The sequence below is a fragment of the Vigna angularis genome, chromosome 1, assembly GCF_016808095.1.
Source record: "Vigna angularis cultivar LongXiaoDou No.4 chromosome 1, ASM1680809v1, whole genome shotgun sequence".
Classification (NCBI taxonomy): domain Eukaryota; kingdom Viridiplantae; phylum Streptophyta; class Magnoliopsida; order Fabales; family Fabaceae; genus Vigna; species Vigna angularis.
In genome coordinates this window covers 64,862,036-64,881,322 of record NC_068970.1, presented here as the reverse complement: position 1 = coordinate 64,881,322, position 19,287 = coordinate 64,862,036, and the positions used below count along the sequence as shown (strand labels likewise).

The 19,287-nt window shown below is 32.1% G+C and overlaps 3 protein-coding genes and 1 long non-coding RNA gene across 9 annotated transcripts; 2 read left to right on the top strand and 2 right to left on the bottom strand.

Moving 5' to 3' along the window:
- The first annotated feature begins 413 nt into the window (after positions 1–413).
- LOC108323387 (transcription factor-like protein DPB) lies at positions 414–14,656 on the top strand. 6 transcript variants are annotated; one of them, XR_008246433.1, is made up of 12 exons: positions 414–456; positions 584–709; positions 807–874; positions 1,075–1,127; positions 3,618–3,711; positions 4,775–4,827; positions 5,743–5,809; positions 8,841–8,903; positions 8,991–9,137; positions 9,252–9,354; positions 9,476–9,573; positions 14,564–14,609. XR_008246433.1 is itself a non-coding variant. In XM_052871557.1 (12 exons), exons 4-12 carry the CDS (start codon positions 1,078–1,080, stop codon positions 14,571–14,573), a joined length of 651 nt encoding a protein of 216 aa, XP_052727517.1. In that variant the 5' UTR covers positions 414–456; positions 584–709; positions 807–874; positions 1,075–1,077; the 3' UTR covers positions 14,574–14,656. The 6 variants fall into 6 exon arrangements, 4 of the variants coding, with proteins under 4 accessions (XP_052727517.1, XP_052727516.1, XP_052727515.1 ...); XR_008246432.1 differs by lacking the exon at positions 14,564–14,609 and adding an exon at positions 11,950–12,081; XM_052871557.1 differs by having other exon boundaries at positions 9,252–9,320; positions 14,564–14,656.
- On the bottom strand, positions 4,218–4,560 carry LOC128194957 (uncharacterized). Its single transcript, XR_008246434.1, has 2 exons — positions 4,399–4,560; positions 4,218–4,352 (listed from the first exon to the last, which is right to left on the bottom strand). It is a non-coding gene; the product is annotated as an uncharacterized LOC128194957 (long non-coding RNA).
- Positions 10,926–14,128, bottom strand: LOC108323386 (protein DETOXIFICATION 16). Its single transcript, XM_017555829.2, has 8 exons — positions 13,590–14,128; positions 12,794–13,338; positions 12,579–12,665; positions 12,419–12,475; positions 12,027–12,265; positions 11,494–11,612; positions 11,327–11,413; positions 10,926–11,232 (listed from the first exon to the last, which is right to left on the bottom strand). Exons 1-8 carry the CDS (start codon positions 13,884–13,886, stop codon positions 11,173–11,175), a joined length of 1,491 nt encoding a protein of 496 aa, XP_017411318.2. The 5' UTR covers positions 13,887–14,128; the 3' UTR covers positions 10,926–11,172.
- A 2,414-nt stretch (positions 14,657–17,070) lies between the features above and the next one.
- LOC108323412 (1-aminocyclopropane-1-carboxylate oxidase-like) lies at positions 17,071–18,695 on the top strand. The gene is made up of 4 exons (NM_001329813.1): positions 17,071–17,219; positions 17,309–17,535; positions 17,702–18,035; positions 18,220–18,695. Exons 1-4 carry the CDS (start codon positions 17,115–17,117, stop codon positions 18,484–18,486), a joined length of 933 nt encoding a protein of 310 aa, NP_001316742.1. The 5' UTR covers positions 17,071–17,114; the 3' UTR covers positions 18,487–18,695.
- Positions 18,696–19,287: the final 592 nt, after the last annotated feature.

Below are 19,287 nucleotides of genomic sequence, written 5' to 3'. Positions count from 1 at the left end.
AATAAAAATACTACTATATCTTTTAAATTTTAATTAAAACTTTCTTTTATACAATATATTACCGTCAATAACGTCGTTATCATTTTAAAAATATCACCAATACCTATAATATATTTTATATACCAATATGATATCTTAATTTATTTATATATTTTTAAGTCAGGAGAAACAAATTTGAAGTTTTTAACCATATCTTTAAGACGCAGATGAGTTACTAGTTAAAAATGTATTTTAATCATATTTTCAATTAATTTATTTGCATCAAAATGATCATTTAATAAGACGAAGATCTAATTTTAATTTGCGATTTAAATTAAAATTGAAATATGAAGCGCGAGAATCAAAACAATTTAATATCTGGCGGTAAAATAGAGTTCTGTGTATTTAAATAGCAGTGTCTCATTACACTTCTCACCACCACAGAGCAAAGACAACGCTCATCCTTTTCTCTCTTCTGTGCGTCTTCCTACACTCTTTCTCTTTTTTTTTTCTATTTCTTTTTCGATTCTGCTATTTTCAGAGTTTATGTTTTTCTTGATAAATTCTTTGACCTGATTTAACCCATCTTTTGATTTTGTCTTAGTTTTCTTCTGTGTCTCAATCATTCTTGCCAAACATAGTCTACATTCTGCTGTTTCATGGCTGTGAAACTACGGTATTTGGCTGTGTAGAATTGAAAATTGGGTTCAATTTTCAGATTCTTCTATTGGTAAGCATTATCAACATTCTACTGTAAATTCTCACCGAGATTGTTTTTTGGTCTTGTACTATGTATGACTTTCTTTAATCTAAACTTGTTTAATCAGAGAATATCTGTCTCTTCCTTCTTGCCGATTCTGGATTGAAGTCGCATGCCTCCCTCAACTCTGTTCATGTAACATTTTCTAATCTTCCTCTGCCATTTGCAATGTTTCTTGTTTATATTCTAATCTGTGTTTATATTTGCCATTTTTCCATCTCTTTCTATTGATATATGCAAGTTTTGTTGATATTTATGAACGAGTGCTTGTTCTTTGAACTTGATGGTTTTATGTTCCTTCGTCAATTACCGATACACGACTTTATTTTTTTCAGAACATGAGAAACATAATATTATCGAACCAGACCATTGACCCAGAAAAACAGAGGTTACATTTGGTTTTCAGAAAGAAAACATGTCTCTTTTACTATATTTTCTTGTGGCTTCTTTCTTTCCTTGTCTTCTTTTTCTTTTTAGTAATTTCTTTTACCTTATTTAATTATGATCTTATATATTGATAATCACAATCTTGTTTCAAGCTAGTAAGGTTTATCACGATTTAGTCAATTACTCTGTATGGCCTGCAAAAAGAAGAATTAAAGAAAACAGAAAAGATAATTAATTATTAGAAAAATGTTCTTGAACTCCAATTTCTCAAATAACATAACACCAGTTATTATTATAGTTTTTTTAACATATTTTCTATTATTATTATTTTAAATTCTTTTATAGTTTTTAAAATATAGTAGTGTTTCAAGTAACCATTTTAAAACTGTTCAACAATTATTTTACATATTATTCCATTATTATTAAATAAAATTTCTCTTCCACTTCGGTTAAGTTTTATTATTTTAATGTTTATTTATTTTTATAGAAAGTTTATATTTGTGTTGTAAATATTACATGATTTATTTTCTTAATTACTTATTTGAAATATATTTATATTTCCCTTTTTTGTTAATGAATTTTAAATTATAATAATATTTCATTTTTCATTTTTTATTTCATAATTTTTTCTTTTTTATAATGTTTTTGTACCAAATATTTCTGTTTTTTATGATTTTCAAAATTATTGAAGCGGTCTATATTTCGTTATTTTTTTGTATTCACAATAATATTACATAATATCTAAAAAGGTTAAATATGATTTTAGTTCCTAAACTATCAAGTGATTTTATTTTTAGTCCCTCTTTCAAACTAAGGTATCTTTTGGTCCTTATCTTTTAGGAAAACATAATTTGTCGTCCTAAAAAACGAACAGTGTTAAGTAGAGGTTGAGCTGGCAATTGCTATGGCTTGAGTGAAAGAAATTAGGGTTCGTGTTCGATCGATTTGTTTTGATGATTGTTGTGATTCGAGTGATCTTAAGGGTGAAGAGTAATGACGGGAAATAAGCTTCAAGTGCAGAAGGTTGGATTTCATCTTCTTCATCATTGTTTTGGTTGGAGTGGTTGGTGATTATTTACTTTCGCAATTAGGATTCGTCTTCCATCAAACAAGGTAATTATTTACTTTTGGTTTAATGTGGATGCAGTGTTTGTGGTGCATTGTGTGTGTAAATTTTTCATTTTACCATGTTGTGGATGCATTATTCATTGAACAAGGTAATTATTTTTCATTGTCGATGCAATGATTAATAATGGTTTTTGACGTTGAGTGCTTGACTAAGTGAGTAGTCGGATTCAATAAAGGCTAATGTGCCTTAGTGATGGCTTTACAAAGGAAATGGAAATGCAGACTCCCCGGAGTGGGATTGGGGATATGCACTGACACTCACTAACTATCTATTTTCCTTTTGTCCAAGGAAAGCGGGACAATAGACATGGATCCTTTGTTACCTTATTCCCTTAAACACGGAATTGCTCCTTTGACCCAATATATGTCCCTGCAATAAGACAATTTTTCTCTGCATCACATGGGAAAGTTCATGAAGAACAAGGGGCTAGAATATGTGGGAGGAGAAATACATGTTATAAAAGGAGGGGCTAGAATATGTGGGAGGAGAAATACATGTTATAAAAGGAATTACCTTGTTCTTCATGAACTTCCCCGTGTGATGCAGAGAAGCGCCAAAAACCATTGCTAATCATTGCATCGACAATGAAAAATAATTACCTTGTTCAATGAATAATGCATCCAAAACATGGTAAAATGAAAAATTTACACACACAATGCATCACAAACACTGCATCCACATTAAACCAAAAGTAAATAATTATCTTGTTTGATGGAAGACGAATCCTAATCGCGAAAGTAAATAATCACCAACCACTCCAGCCAAAACAATGCTGAAGAAGATGAAATCCAACCTTCTGCTCTTGAAGCATCTTCCCTGTCGTTGCTCTTCACCCTTGAGACTACTCGAGCCACAACAATCGCCAAAGCAAATCGATCGAACACAAACTCTAATTCCTTTCACTCGAGCCATAGCAATCGCTAGCTCAACCTCTACTTAACGCTGTTCGTTTTTTAGGACGACAAATTATGTTTTCCTAAAGGATAAAGACTAAAAGGTACCTTAGTTTGAAAGAGAGACTAAAAACAAAATCACTTCATAGTTTAGGGACTAAAATCATATTTAATTTTATCTAAAATTATATTTTTTGTACTTGGTATCATTACTTTTATTTCACACCAATATTTTCTTTTAAATCTTTAACCGTGCCTGTATAATTTTGATTCAATAATAACTCGTACGTAATTGAGAAAATGAGAAGACATTAAATCATGTATGCTTTTTTTAGGATTATAATTTATAGTACAAGAATGTTTGTGTATATGTAAATTCAAACTCCTATCCTTAGAGAAAAGTATGTTTCATAGTTATTATTCAATATGCTTTTTGGATAAATGATACTTCTTATCTATATTTGTTAAGTGATTCAACTGAAGGTGAAAAATTAGCCATAAAAATTGATAGAAAGAAGAAAGGTCAAGAAGAAAATGGTGGAGCACTCACACTTAGAGTTCTGGTATGTTCATTCATCTTTCATTTATTCTGGAATTCAGCTAAATATATTTGGAATGAGTTTACACTTACTTTCTTAACTCATATATAAATAAAATAAATTACTGACTGCAAATAGTTTTTTAGTAAAAAAGAAAGTATTGATGTTCGTACTTGTTAACTAGGTTGTTGTTAAACCTTTTTGCTTGAATTAAAGTCATAAGATAATGCATAAGATATATTAAAAAGATAATAATATATATTTAAAAATTTACATCACAGTTACATCTGGTGAAATAATTCACTTGATATTAAAATAGATAGTGTTTCTATGCGACTAAATAAATTTAAAAAAATATTTAAATTAAAAATAACGTTTACGAATATTAAAAATATTTTAAATTCAATTGAAAACAATATTTTAAGGTATTAAATTTTTAAAAATTTCTAAGGCGTAAAACATAAAACAATAATCATTAAAACATAGTAAAAAGTATTCTAAATAAAAATATGATGTATTAAAAGAAAAGAAAAAGTCCAACTATTTTTATATCATAACATGATTTCCGAAAAGAAATGAACATTCTAGGTCTTGTACTATGTATGACTTTCTTTAAACTAAACTTGTTTTTTCAAAGAATATCTGTTTCTTCCTTCTTGCCGATTCTGGTCTGTTCATGTTGATAGGAGTATCAAGGGGGAGGTTTTTGACCGGGAAGTGAATAAGCAAATGAGATGTGAGTCCAACCTTATAAGTAGTTGACACCACTCTTTTACCCAAAACCTTAAGGCAATGAGTTAATGGGTCTTCCCACTTATAAACCACTCTACTTTCTCATTTCTCTCCAATGTGGGACTTAGACTCACACTTGGATTCTCAACACATGTAACCTCTTCTAACCTTCCTCTGCCATTTGCAATGTTTTTTGTTTATATTCTAATCTGTGTTTATATTTGCCATCTCTTTCTACTGATATATGCAAGTTGTGTTGATATTTATGAACGAGTGCTTGTTCTTTGAACTTGATGGTTTTATGTTCCTTCGTCAATTACCGATACACAATTCTTCCAACTTTTTTTTTTTGCAGGACATGAGAAACATAATACTATGGAACCAGACCACTGACCCTGAAAAACAAAGGTTACATTTGGTTTCTGGAAAGAAAACATGTCTCTTTTACTAAATTTTATTGTGGCTTCTTTCTTTCCTTGTCTTCTTTTTCTTTTTTAGTAATTTTTTTTTACCTTATTTAATTATGATCTTATATATTGATAATCACAATTTTGTTTCAAGCTAGTAAGGTTTATGACGATTCAGTCAATTGCTCTGTATGGCCTGCAAAAAGAAGAATTAAAGAAAACAGAAAAGATAAATCAATTATTAGAAAAATGTTCTTCAACTCCAAATTCTCAAATAACATAACACCATTTCTTATTATAGTTTTTTTAACATATTTTCTATTATTATTTTAAATTCTTTTATAGTTTTAAAAATATAGTAATGTTTAAGTAACCATTTTTAAACTGTTCAACAATTATTTTACATATTATTCAATTATTATGAAATAAAAATTTCTCTTCCACTTCGGTTAAGTTTTATTATTTTAATGTTTATTTATTTTTATCAAAAGTTTATATTTATATAATTTAGTATTTCTTTTTATTTTTTATTTTATAATGTTTCTGTACCAAGTATCATTTTCCGTCTTTTATGATTTTCAAAATTATTGAAGCGGTTTATATTTCATTGTTTCTTATATTTCATTATCTAAAATTACATTTTTTTGCACTTGGTATCATTACTTTTATTTCACACCAATATTTTCTTTTAAATCTTTCACCGTGTGAGAATCTAAAATGTGGATTAAAAGAGTGGATTAGTGCATTAGACTAATAGAACTAGAGTTATTATTTTATTATAAATATGGATTTCTGAACCGCCTGGTTCATTAGTCTACTTCAACTATCTCTCTCTAAAAACTCAGTTTTCAGATTTTTCTCTACCTTTTCTCTACCACATCTATGCCTTCTCTCTTCCATTTCTCTTTCTGATCAGGTGGTGCCGAAACGTTCGCAACGTAGAGGGCTTCGAAACGGACCGATTCGTTTCGGGTCTTAGGCTGGTAAGTCCTTGCATGCAGCCTCTTCTTTGTTCTTGAACCTAACACATGAAATCTTTGTTGGTTGCATGTGTCTTGTGCTTTCATCTTTTTCATTTCTCCCCTCCATTCTAGCTCTAAGAGCTATTCTATCACCAATGTGGTGTTCTGTAGGATTTTGTTAAGTTCTCACAACTCGAGGTACTGTTAGGGCATTCCAGTGAGCTATGTTAGTGAGTTGTGTTGTTCAACTCCAAGGTAAGGGGAGCTAGGTCTTTCTTAAAATTTATTTTTATGAAGTATGTAGATGTGTTGAACTTTGTGTTGGGTGAACTATTAGGGTTTTAGGCTACTTTGAGAGGAAGTGAGGTAGTGATTTTGAGCATTAGAGGTCTTGAGTGCAATTGGGCTGTTTGGGTAGCTCAAATAGGTCAATTTTAACTTGTTAGGAACATCAAACTGGTCTAAAACGAGTTACAAGTGGTAAAATTGAATTTGGGTCACTAAGTTGTTGATTCTGGTGTTCTAGAGTAGAAATTGAGTCTAAATCACTTTAAAATTATAGTAGGAACGTTTATAATCATCTAGACAAGTTTAATTAGGTGTAAAACATGAATTAGAGGTGTTAGAAATTTGAGAAAAGGCCTAGAAATGGTGAGGGTTTGTGAGTGCATCATTCTACAGAATTCGCGTTTTGCAAATGATGCAGAGTCGCTATGCAAATTTTCTCGCATAGCGAGTCCCTGCACATCATTCGCTATGCGAGCTGGTACGTTGTGCGAATGACTGGAGGGTGCTGCTCTATGTCTGGTGATTTGCATAGCGAATCCTGTCGCTATGCGATTGGTGATGGTCTGGAGGGTTTGTGGGCGCATAGCGAGTCTTTGGGAGGGGTAGTCTCTGTCTAGGCTCTCGCATAGCGACTTGGGTGCGCTATGCGAGAGGTTTGAATTCTGGTGTATGCTGCAAGTCAATTCGCATAGCGAATTAAGGGGTGCGCTGTGCAAGACTCTCTTGTCCTGCCTTGCAAGTAGGATGCGCTCTGCGAATCCTTTGAGTCCAGATTTCTCTTTTGCTCTTGCTTTGGTTGAATTAAGTGTGTGGATTGATTGGAATGCATAGTACGCTGGTGGTAATATTATTATATTGAAAGTATGTGAATGTATGAGACATGTTTGGTGGTTGAATGTAACAAAGTGTGGTTATTGGACGTAATTTCATGCTCCTCAAGGAGAGGATTCATGGTGGTGCCCTTGGTATGTTTTAGAATGATTTGCATGATAGCTCAGTCTTGGGGGTTATGCTGAAACTACAATGGTCAATCATTCTCAAGTAGAGAGGATTGAATCATGTCGTGAGTAGTAGCAGGAGGTCCTAGTCTTGGGTGCTTCCAGTATAGCCCAAGGTGAGTGATAACGGACTAACCTCGTGAGTGTGGTAGGGTGAAACCCATTGGTAATGGCTTTGCAAAGCAGTAGAGGCCACCACGAGTGCATGACCCGCCATAGCTCGTCAAGCATTCTAAGTCTGGACGAGTCAAGTGTAAAGTGTAACAAGTGGTGTTGTATGGTTCATTAACTTTGAATTAAACTTGCAGGTTGTGTGTGATTGTTATAACATGATTTGTGTATATCTAGCTCACCCTTGCTTTTGTGTTTGTGTTTTGCTTGCGTGTGTTTTTCTTTTGCAACGATCATCCACTTGGATGTGAGCAGAGGTGGATGAGGTACCCTGAAGCAGGCCCTGGATGGTGATGATGCTGCAACTTAGTTTGTTTAGGAGTTTCTAAATTAAGTTCTATCATTTTGAAATACTCAAGGTGTTTAGTTTTAAATTATGACTAAATCTGGGATGACTGTAACCTTAATACCTTATTTACAGTCTTATTCTAACTGTTCTTTTATATTAAAAATGTGAACTGCTATATTATATATTTATATATAATTTGGGACGTTACCTAGTGCCTGTATAATTTTCATTCAATAATAACTCGTATGTAATTAAGAAAATGAGAAGACATTAAATCATGTATGTTTTTTTTTAGTTGAGGATTATAATTTATAGTATAAGCGTGTTTGCGTATATGTAAATTCAAATTCCTATCATTAAATAAAAGTATATTTCATAGTTATTATTCAATGAATGTCTTTAGGATAATGATACATCTTATCTATATTTGTTAAGTGATTCAACTGAAGTTGAAAAATTAGCCATAAAAACTGATAGAAGGAAGAAAGATTCAGAAGAAAATGGAGCACTGACACTTAAAGTTCTGGTATGTTCATCTTTCATTTATTCTGGAATTTTTTCCAAATGATGAGATTTGTAACTAACTAGGTCTATAGAATCAATCACTGATTTTACAAATTTTGGTAGTGATATGTTCTTGCCCAGTCAAGGACATAGGAAATAAACTACACACTACATTGCTAAAAAAACTTCAGACCAGAGCCCATCTGATTCTTATTTTGGTGTTTTTCTTAATTCAACGGTTGATGACAGTTCTAGGCATTACAAAGCTGAGACTGAGCATAACTGGCGTAGGGTGTTGTTTCATTTATGAAAACATTGTAGTCTTTTCTTAATTGATGTGCTGCTTTGGTTTTTATTGCTTAAAATTTGAGAGGTTTTGCATTGTTTTGAAATTTTGTAGGACATCTTTTGTTATTAATTCTAAAGGTCGAAGCAGAGCTCACATACAAGTCTCTTCTTCAAATCACTCACTGATTTGAGGTTTATTCTGTGCTTACATCTGTTGCTACATTATACATAAGAAATACTAATTGCTTCTTACGAAACGAGGTATATGAAGCTAGGTACAGAAACCTGTCATCATTAGATCAAAACTCAATCCCTAATTAGCCATTTTAGAAATACAAATAGTGTGATATTGCTCCCATTTGATGAGTTCTTCATTATGCAATCTAGTTTCACTAGTGATGTAATTCATCTAGTAACTTTTGAGTTTAGCTGTCATATTAATGTAAAGGTTTTACACCGTCATATAACTATTCTTTATTTTTATAAATTTGATGTGGATTGTGCTTGTATTCAGGTAGCCGATGAACTTGTATCGGAATTTGCTGATCCAAGCAATGGTGCTTCAACTCCTGATCAGGTTTTTTCCTTTTGTATAAATTCTTTCAGACCGAGAGCGTAAAGATAAATATTATGGACTTGATGTTTTCGGATTAACATTTGACAGCAACAATATGACGAGAAAAATATCCGTCGGAGGGTTTATGATGCTTTGAATGTTCTAATGGCAATGGATATTATTTCTAAGGATAAAAAGGAAATACAATGGAAGGGTCTTGCTCGCACAAGTGTAAGCAATATTGAAGATTTAAAGGTTTGTAAACAGGTTGTTTTATTTTTGGTACATGATTTCACTTGATGCTCTCTGTTATTCTGAGTAATACAAAAAAAATAAAATTATAATTTTAACTCATAATCAGTTCAACAGACAGAACGTCTTGGGCTAAGGAATAAAATTGAAAAGAAAGCATCCTATTTGCAAGAGCTGGAGGATCAAGTAAGGGCCGCTATCAATGGTGGATTTAGTCTGGGTTTGAACTCCTGTGCCTAGTTTACGTTTTCAAATTTGCAACTCTTTTGTAAGAAGGCCCTATGGATTTTTTTACATAATGTTTGATTTCTGTTTGCTAACTTTTGTATTAATTTATGAAGTACATAGGTCTTCAGAAACTTATTGAACGAAATGAACAATTATATAGCTCTGGGAATGCTCCCAATGAGGTGTATCTTTACCCTTCATTCTGGTGCAGGTATGCTATGATGTACTGTCTTTGGTTATTTTGTCCACTACAAATAGTTTCTAATTTTTCCGCTTTGGATCTTTGATTTGTTAGATAGTGCCTATGCTTATATCTCCTTGGTCTTAAGTCTGATGTAACTGGTCACCATTCACTTAATATGTTGGCTTAAGGCCTAAAGTTTAGATTACAAGTGATGAGACCTCAGTTCTGCTTCTTGGGTAAATTGAGTAGAATATTTTTTCTTCACCATTGTTATGAACATTTGTTAGAACTTGACATTTGAAAATAAATGTAGTTACTAGGGTTACTAATAATATTTATTCCATTTATTTTGCTTTTCTTAGGTAAGTTAGTCACTTTTTCAGCTCTAGGCTTATGGATATCTATACAAGATTTATGATGATAGTTGTAGACTACAAAGGTTTAGGAAGATCGAGCGCACCCTTAAGCAAGAAAGTAACTAACTAAAGAAATATATGTAGAGACATATATTTCTTCACTAAACAAACCTAGTGATAGACTCATAAATAAAAGGATTTACACATATCTCTAATTATTGCAATTACATAGAGACAGCTCCTCACTACTTTCTTTACATTAACTCCAATAAAATATACAACTTAATATTCATTTTATATTTATAATAAATATCAAACCGAATCAAACCAAATGTTAGTTTTTTTTTAATCATATTTTTCATAGATCACCCACACCTCACTTTAAAAAACTTCACAACTTATTTGTCTAAATGAATGAATACTTCAAAACATGTTTTTTCTCTCTCTATATACTTCTAAAATTTTCAACATGAAACTTTACTGTAAGAAACTTTATTATGGTGTTGAGACAAAATCAAGACACTTAGATAAATTATCAAAATGATGTTCACCAAACACTAATAAATGATGAAATCATATATAAGGAGCCATGCAATTGCAAAACAGAATGTAATATTTTGGATCGGGAACAAAAATATTACTTTTCGACAAAGAATTTCTTTTTTTCTGTTACATTTAGATAAATTAATTAACACAGAGAGATTCGTGCATTTTTATCATTTTTTTATGTTTCCCATTACTTTTATTATCCTTCTGGATTTTTTTGAAAATTATGATGTTAGTCCTAGTTACTTCTAATGATTGCATGGCTTATTGAACTTTGGATAACACTATAGCCCTTCTGCACTTTATTTTGGCTATTGGATCGTTCGGTGCTGTTTGAGAATAGACATTGTGGTGTGCATTAAAAACTGACCAGTCAGAATTGTGTTGTGCATTAATGCCTTTATTCAATGTCTAATTGGCGCAATAACTGGTGATACATATACAATCAGGTGCATGCTTTGAATTGGAGTTCATGTATGAAATTAAGTGTTTTTCTGGCCTTAGATGCAATATTTAATTCCTGCTATGTTAGAGTTGCTTTGTGCATGAATAAGAAGTTGGTAATTGTCGGAGACAAAGATGTTACATAGTGAAGAAACTCAATGCTATATTGCTATGTAAAAGCTACAAACATATATAGGAAGATATCTTCATGTGAGAAACTTGTTTTTGGTTGAATGCATGGTTAATCAGATTCTCTTGCCATGTGCCAAAACTCTCTCCCTCATGAGACTATGAACCCTGCTGTCATTGAATTGTACACTCTTTCTTTAGCCTTCTTTGCCTGAAAATGAAAGCAGATTCCAGAAAAACACAACCACATCAGAATAAGAATTTAAAGGAAGATGCAAAGTTATAACAAAAAGGCAAAATTTTACCTCTTGCTCCCAGTCAGTGTGTGTTGTAATTACAAATAGGCATGACACCTGAACAACTAGTGCACATATGATTCCCAGCCAAAGGCCCTACAAAAAGTAGAATCACAATTTTTTTATGAAATCACAAAAGTGAGAAGACTGATTCAGAAAAACTTTAACTTGCTTACCTTCCCACCGATGTGCATGACAAAAGAAAAGAAGATAGCTGATGGAATCCCAACTAAATAGTATGATCCTAGGTTAATGAAAGCCCCTATCTTTTGCCAACCACATCCTCTAGCTGTGCCTGAATTAATGTAAACAACAATGTTTATTCTTCAAGAAAATGAGTTACAAGCAACATTGTTTCCACACATAGCAGATATTTATCTGCATTGAACACATAATTTTGTAGAGGAATAGTATCATGACACACTTTTATACTCATTTGACACATAGTACAAGGATAAAATGGTCATAAAAGTGTAAATTTTTGTATTATTTCAAGAAAGAATAGAGTAAAAAATAAATAAGGGTAGTGTCAAATGAATGTAAAAAATTTAGGCGTGTCAAAGAATCATTCCTCAATTTTGTATTTCAGTTTGCAAGCAACCTTTCGACTGAGTGAAAAAATGTTTCTGCAGTTTTGTGTTGGAAGATTTGCTATTTCAGACATGACTCTGCTAGGACCAAAAATGAAAGGAATATAAGCAAGAAAAACCTGAAAGAACACACTGTAGTGCATCCAGAAAAATGGATAACGCAAGAATTGGCAACATGATAGCTACATATTGGACCACTTCCACTTCATTACTATATGCATAGCCCCAAATATTGCGCAGTAGTATCATCACTGCTCCAATCAAAGTTCCCTCAATAACTGCCATTATAAAGACAAAGTACACAGCTAAGCGTGCTGCTTGAGGGTGACCAGCTCCTAGCTCGTTTGAGACACGAGTGCTGCAAAGAATCATGCAATTTATTACTACAACAACCACACAAAAAGACAAGTACTACAAGGTAAAGTACGAAGAGAACAGAAAACTCTGACAACTTGGTATTATTCTATAGAAAATTGATCATGCATTTGAAAAAATTGCAATAGCTACTCACCTTACAGCTCCACTGAGTCCAAAGGGGATCATCCAAACAGTTGTCGAAGTATTCAGGCTGATTAACCAATGTAAGAGTGCATTAGAAACAGCGTTTCTAGTTTTCTCCTCAATATAAAACTATCGTATCAAAATAAATGTTCAATATGATACTGACTAACCAGATAGAAAGCACTGATGCTTCCAATTTTGGATTTGGAAGAAGGCCAGAGAGGAGAACCATCATTTCAAATGACCACATTTCCAAGCTGTTCGAGATAACATTAAAAATGGAAAAAGAAACTGTCTTTTGAACAAATAACTGTGTAGGATTGGAAAAAACAATGTAACTTTGACATGAAAGAGTGTTGATAAAAAATTTGTGAAGAGAATATACCAAACCATAAAAGCTGAAGGAATTGCAAGTCTAAGAAAAGAAGGGATGCCATGCAATGCCTCTTTCGAAAATCCAGTCCATGTTTTTGAACACGAAGGAGAAAACTTGACATAGAGTATCAGCATGAAGACATTTATCCAGTAGGATATAGCATTTGCTATGGCAGCTCCTCTGTAACCCAGTCCAGATTTGAATACCATGGTCCAACATATAGCAATATGCAGTAAAGTAGTGACTCCAGAACTTAACACCATTGGAAATAGAATATTTTGAGTTTGCAAAAATCTGTTGAGGCACTGAAGAAGACCATAGGCAAAAAGGCTTGGAATCATAAGCCGAGCATATTGTCCAGCTTCTACAGATATTTCATGATCTTGGCCAAGGGCAATCAGAATAGATCCTGTGTTTGCCCAAATAAATGCAAGGTGTATGCTAACAATCATGAGAACAAGCATAGCCCTCTGCATGTGTATGCCTAACATATAGTGCTGCTTTGCTCCATATGATTGGCCACACAAGGTATCCAAAGCACTTGCCATTCCCACCTTTTTGAACAAAAACACAAATATCTCAGAAAACATGTAGTGTTCAGCTACACTATACATGCTGTTGTTGGGTTTATCATGGAAGAAGTTCACTATAGAGATAAACACCAATAAAATATGAGGCTAACCATATAAAGAATTGACATCATTCTCTATTTAAAATATTAAAACAATACATTAATGAATCTTCAATCTTATATTATATGGTATTCTACATTCTTATTTACAAGAAAACCAATAACACAACTCACCAATAAGCTAAAACCAGTGACAGAGGCAAAGGAGGTAGCCATTGAAGCAGCAGAGAGTGGCAATTGACCAAGATGCCCCACAAACATTACAGATATAATTTGTAGGGAATAATTTAATATAGAAACAGATACTAAAGGCCCTGCTAGCCATAGCTGTTTCCTCAGTTCTTCATAGAGTTCAGCTCTCTCTATTGCCTTGTTCTGGTTTAGTTGTATGCTATCAACTTTGAGCTTATCTTCAACTGTGATATGTATCAATGGAGATTGTATACATGACTTTTGATCTTCTCTATCCATTGCTTCGTTGGAAGACACAGACACTAGCTAAGGACACCATAAATAGTAAACTTAATACAGAAAGTGTTAAAAGAGATATTTATAAGAAGTGACACAGGAAATAGATACAGTACTACTGTCTTCTTCTCACGCTTTTAGATATTTAATTTGGATAAACTCTTTTTGTGTCAGAAAGGAAAAATAAAAAAAGTTAGAGAAATTAAATGAGTCATAATTGTATTCCCAAAAGTACAATTAAAAAATTTCATAATTTATAAAATGCCTTATATATATATATATATATATATATATATATATATATATAACTAATAAATTAAATTCATAAAAATAGGATGCAGATTCCCTTGTATTTTTATTAGATGTTTTTTTTATGTTTTTTTAGAAAGGATGGACATATACATAAGACTTCATATTCAGTAAACCATAAACGGGATGATGGAGATTTCCTTATTTTTCAATTCTTGCTCTCCCTTTTTAGATGTTTTTTTATGCTCTTTTATGGTTTATCTGTTGTTAATTTTTTATTTTTTACTTTTTCATAATTTTGCAGATTAGGGTTGTTCATATGGTATTTTGTTCTATGGCTTGCTTTTGTTCACATGGTATTGCTGTTTAATGCAATTATCAGTTGAAACTTGATGAAAGTTTTTTGTTACAATTTTCTATTTGTATGTCAGACAACCATAATTGGAGTCATGGAGCTCACATCAACTAATTATAGGTGTTGCTGTAGGCTAACAACTATTTTTCAAAGTCTGCTTTGCTTAAATGAGGAGTTTCACTGTAATTTTATAATATTTTAATATTAAATATTATAATTTATATTTAATACTATGGAGTTTCACTTGTATAACTATCTTTCAACTTAACAATTTATATTTTAAGATTATAAAATTTGGAAACTTTAATATTAAATTTGTTAGAGATAATAATCAAGTGGCCATGATGTTTGAGTGTTACACTTTTAAGTAACAGAAGTTATATATTAATTATTAAGTATAATTTTGTTTTAAAACTAAAATTTGAAGTTTGATTATCGATTAATCAATCAACTTGATACATATAGATTCTCGATTAAACAATTATATATATGATTATAAAAGTATTAAATTTGTTACGAAATAAAAAATATCAGATCAATAACACCGAACATGAAATTAATGTAATAGTATTTTTTTTCTTTACCTTTCTTTCTTGAAGTAAGATATTTACCTTTTCTTTTGTTAGGAGATAGAGTCATATTTTCTTTTAGTATATTTTAGAAAATTTTGATATATCCTCGTATGGGAGTATTTATTGTTTTATAGCATGATATGATATATTTTTCTCTTTAAAAATATTTGTTTTAATTTATTAATAATTCTGTGAAATTTACTGTTCTAGTTTCTTGTCTCTATTTACAGTTATTTAATTCTGTGAAATTTTCCTTAGGGTTTCTTTGTTTTTTTTCTTTCTCTAAACACAGTCATGGATTTGTCATTATAATATTGGAAATTTGGAAGTTTAAAAGTTTTGCAGTCTAAATCCAACATTTTTTCTTCAGCCATCTCACAAAAAATATGCAAATATTTGACTTCAGAAATAGTGGGAGAAAATCGAAGTTTAATATTGGTCTGCACTCTGACTTGGTAGGCTGATACACCAAACAATGCACAAAATAAATCCATATAGTAGTCTTTAGTCAAGTGGCTCCTGTTATTAATCAAGTGTATCAAATACTTTAATGCTTAATAATATTTTAAAAGTTAAATACTTAAAATGTATTATAAATATATATGCCAATATATGAGTTTAATTTATTTTTTGCAAACTATTACACTTTTAAGTGTTATTATTCTTTAAAAAAAATTGCATAGAAATTATTTTTAGGAATATAAAATAAAATCTTAGTTGTTATATGTTTTTTATAACCAATATTAAAACGTATTTATCATAATTTTCCTTTTGGTAATTATCTTTCTCAAAATTTTATTGGCAGGATAACGTTTTTATTTAATTTTGATGACGTAAAAAAATAATACAGTGAACTAATAAAAAGCCATTTAAATACAAATTTTAAAATAATTATTATAAGAATTGATTAATTTATTATAACAATGGGATTGGGTGCCTTATAAGCAAATTTTAATTAATTTTTTCTCTCTTACGACTATTTTTATTGAATGAGTTTATTTGAATGAACTATAATAATATTACGTAAGGTTTTCATGATAGAATCTAAATTCGGCTTTTTTGACTAATTCTCATTAAGTTGGCTTATCTTAATGCACTTCTGAAAGTCGTATTACTACATTAAACTTGTATTGCATTGCTGATTATTGCAAGAAAATAATTCATCATTTTGCAGTATTAAACTGATGGCATACTACGACTAAAATTGAATAATATTATAATATAGGCAAAAATATCACTTTTCACGTTTTTCACGAATGATAATAATATGAAAAGAAGAAGTAAAAGAAGAACTAAAATAAGAGAGTTGAATGAATTTTTTTTAATAGAATATTTTCCAAATATAAAACCAGCACGTTTCAGTTTGATCTTCTATTTTCTTCTCACCAATTTCTTAAATTGTTAAAACAAATTTTACCTGTTGTACTGTCAAAACATAGTTGCAGAAGAAACCATACTTTCTAAACTCAGTAAATTTTACAGCAACAATCATAGAAAGAAAAAAAAGAGAAAAAGAATAATGGTAAAGAAATACACTTTTACATGTATTTTTTCAAGAAAAAAGAAAATAAGAAATAAGTAAAAATAGTATGAAATGAATGTAAAATATTTGTGTTAATATCATTATTCAAGAAAAAATCTCGATAGTTTAGATTAAAAGTGGTGTTAAATATATTTTTTTCACATTTATATGATTTTTTCTTCCAAAAATAAATCCCATAAAGCTTGCACTACCTTCTAAGAAAGGAGTAGCATAACTCCAAAAAGGTCATGGGAAAATGCTAGGAAAGTTATGTTTGCATTAGCCACCACAAGTGTCCAACGTATACCAAAATAGACAATTCAACCACGTAAACTGTTTTTGGCGTATAATGATTGTCCTTACTAACTACTGAACATGCATCTCATGATTCATGATCAACACACCAAAATTTACTTCTTTTAGTGTCCTTGCTCTTCCACTATAAATACCACACACCTAGCTTTGCATAAACACACACACATTTACACTCTCAAACATTAAGATAAGGGAACAAGAGATTGAAGAAGTGAGAGATGGAGAACTTCCCAGTGATCAACCTTGAGAATATCAATGGTGAGGAGAGAAAGGCTGTCCTAGAGAAAATCGAAGATGCTTGTGAAAACTGGGGATTTTTTGAGGTACCCCACAGAAATATATTTGCTACCATAAGTTTTCTTCATGTTCATTTTTACCAAACTGATGATGTTGCTTTCTTTCCTAATTGTAGTTGGTAAATCATGGAATACCCCTTGAACTTTTGGATACTGTGGAAAGGTTAACGAAAGAGCATTATAGGAAATGCATGGAGCAAAGGTTCAAGGAGGCAGTGGCAAGCAAGGGATTGGAGGGTGTCCAAGGTGAAATAAAGGACATGGACTGGGAGAGCACCTTCTTCTTGCGCCATCTTCCACATTCAAACATCTCTGAAATTCCTGATCTCAGTGAAGAGTACAGGTAAGGCAAATTGAAAACTAAGATATGCTTCATGCATGCATGTGAATATTGAAACTACCATAAGTAAGAATGTGTGATTTGGCTGATGAAATTGATAATGTGATGATATCTTGTACTGTCTGCATAAAACACAGACATGGTCTGAACTAGATGGGTGTGAATGCAGGAAGGCAATGAAGGACTTTGCACAAAAATTGGAGAAACTTGCAGAGGAGCTGCTTGACCTTTTGTGTGAAAATCTTGGATTAGAGAAAGGGTACCTGAAGAAAGCCTTCTATGGATCAAAGGGTCCAAATTTTGGCACAAAGGTAGCAAACTACCCTCCATGTCCGAAGCCAGAGCTGGTGAAGGGTCTTCGTGCTCATACAGATGCAGGTGGGATTATCCTTCTCTTGCAAGATGACAAGGTCAGTGGCCTGCAGCTTCTCAAAGATGGCCAGTGGGTGGATGTGCCTCCAATGCGCCACTCCATTGTTGTTAACCTTGGTGACCAGCTTGAGGTACATTCTTTCAGTACTGAAATAATACGTCTCTAATAGGATAATGGAATAGTCTTCAATTCTGGTTATGATTCTAAGAATATTTAGAGTATACAAGTGGATGCAAACCTCGTCTTACAAACCGGTTTTGTAAGGTTGAATTAGGCTTAAAGTCTATTTTTTAACACATTTTTTGATGAAACAGGTAATTACCAATGGGAAATACAAAAGTGTGGAGCACCGTGTGATTGCTAGAACTGATGGGACTAGAATGTCCATAGCCTCATTCTACAACCCTGCTGGTGATGCTGTTATCTATCCTGCACCAGCATTGCTGGAGAGAAAAACACAAGTGATAGACAAAGTATACCCAAAATTTGTGTTTGAGGATTACATGAGGCTCTACGCTACACTGAAGTTCCAACCAAAGGAACCAAGATTTGAAGCTATGAAAGGCGTGAACACAGTTTAGTTAGTTCCAACCAAACAACTTAATTGGAGCTGTGCTATACTATACTGCTAGAAGAAATTTTATTGATTTGGAAGAAGTGAGGAAATAGAATGCAATTAAGCAAGAAATAATGGTTGTTTAATCATTCAATTTCTTAATACAGTGGATTGTTTATTTGTACTTCAGAATTGTTGAAATAATATGCAACATTTCTACTCGTTCTATCTTAACCTTGCTGGGTCCACCTTACCCAATTTGTAAAGTGCAATAAACATGAACTCAATATATGACAGTACACCCAACACCAGCACATGAAAAATAGAAATGGTAGCTACCAGAATAGGCAAGACAACTGCATTATCTATATCGGTCCACCAACTTAATGCTCAAGATCAGATTACAACGGTATTTAATTCACCAAAAGAATTATTGAATCAGTATTTTGTGACATGATTCAACCAAAAGAATTAGTGCTAAAAAAACTTGCCAACTTTCATCTAAATATTTACCAGACTATGTTCTCTGGCGGTATTGGTTCATAGACTCTGTCTGTAACCTTCCTTGCCTGAGTATGAAAACAACTGGTCTCACGTGCTACCATCAAAACTAATAAAATTTACCACTATTTCCATCAAGAGTAACATCCAAGCTCAACAAAAGAACAGTCAGGAAGCAAGAAATATCAGCAACAGTCAAAACAAAAACTTACATACTTCTTGTCAGATGGCGTTACAAGTGGATCTCTTACACTTAGACCAGCAACAACAGTCATTATAGGATCCAAACACTTGAAGATGGTTCCTAAAATCAGCATCTTGCCAA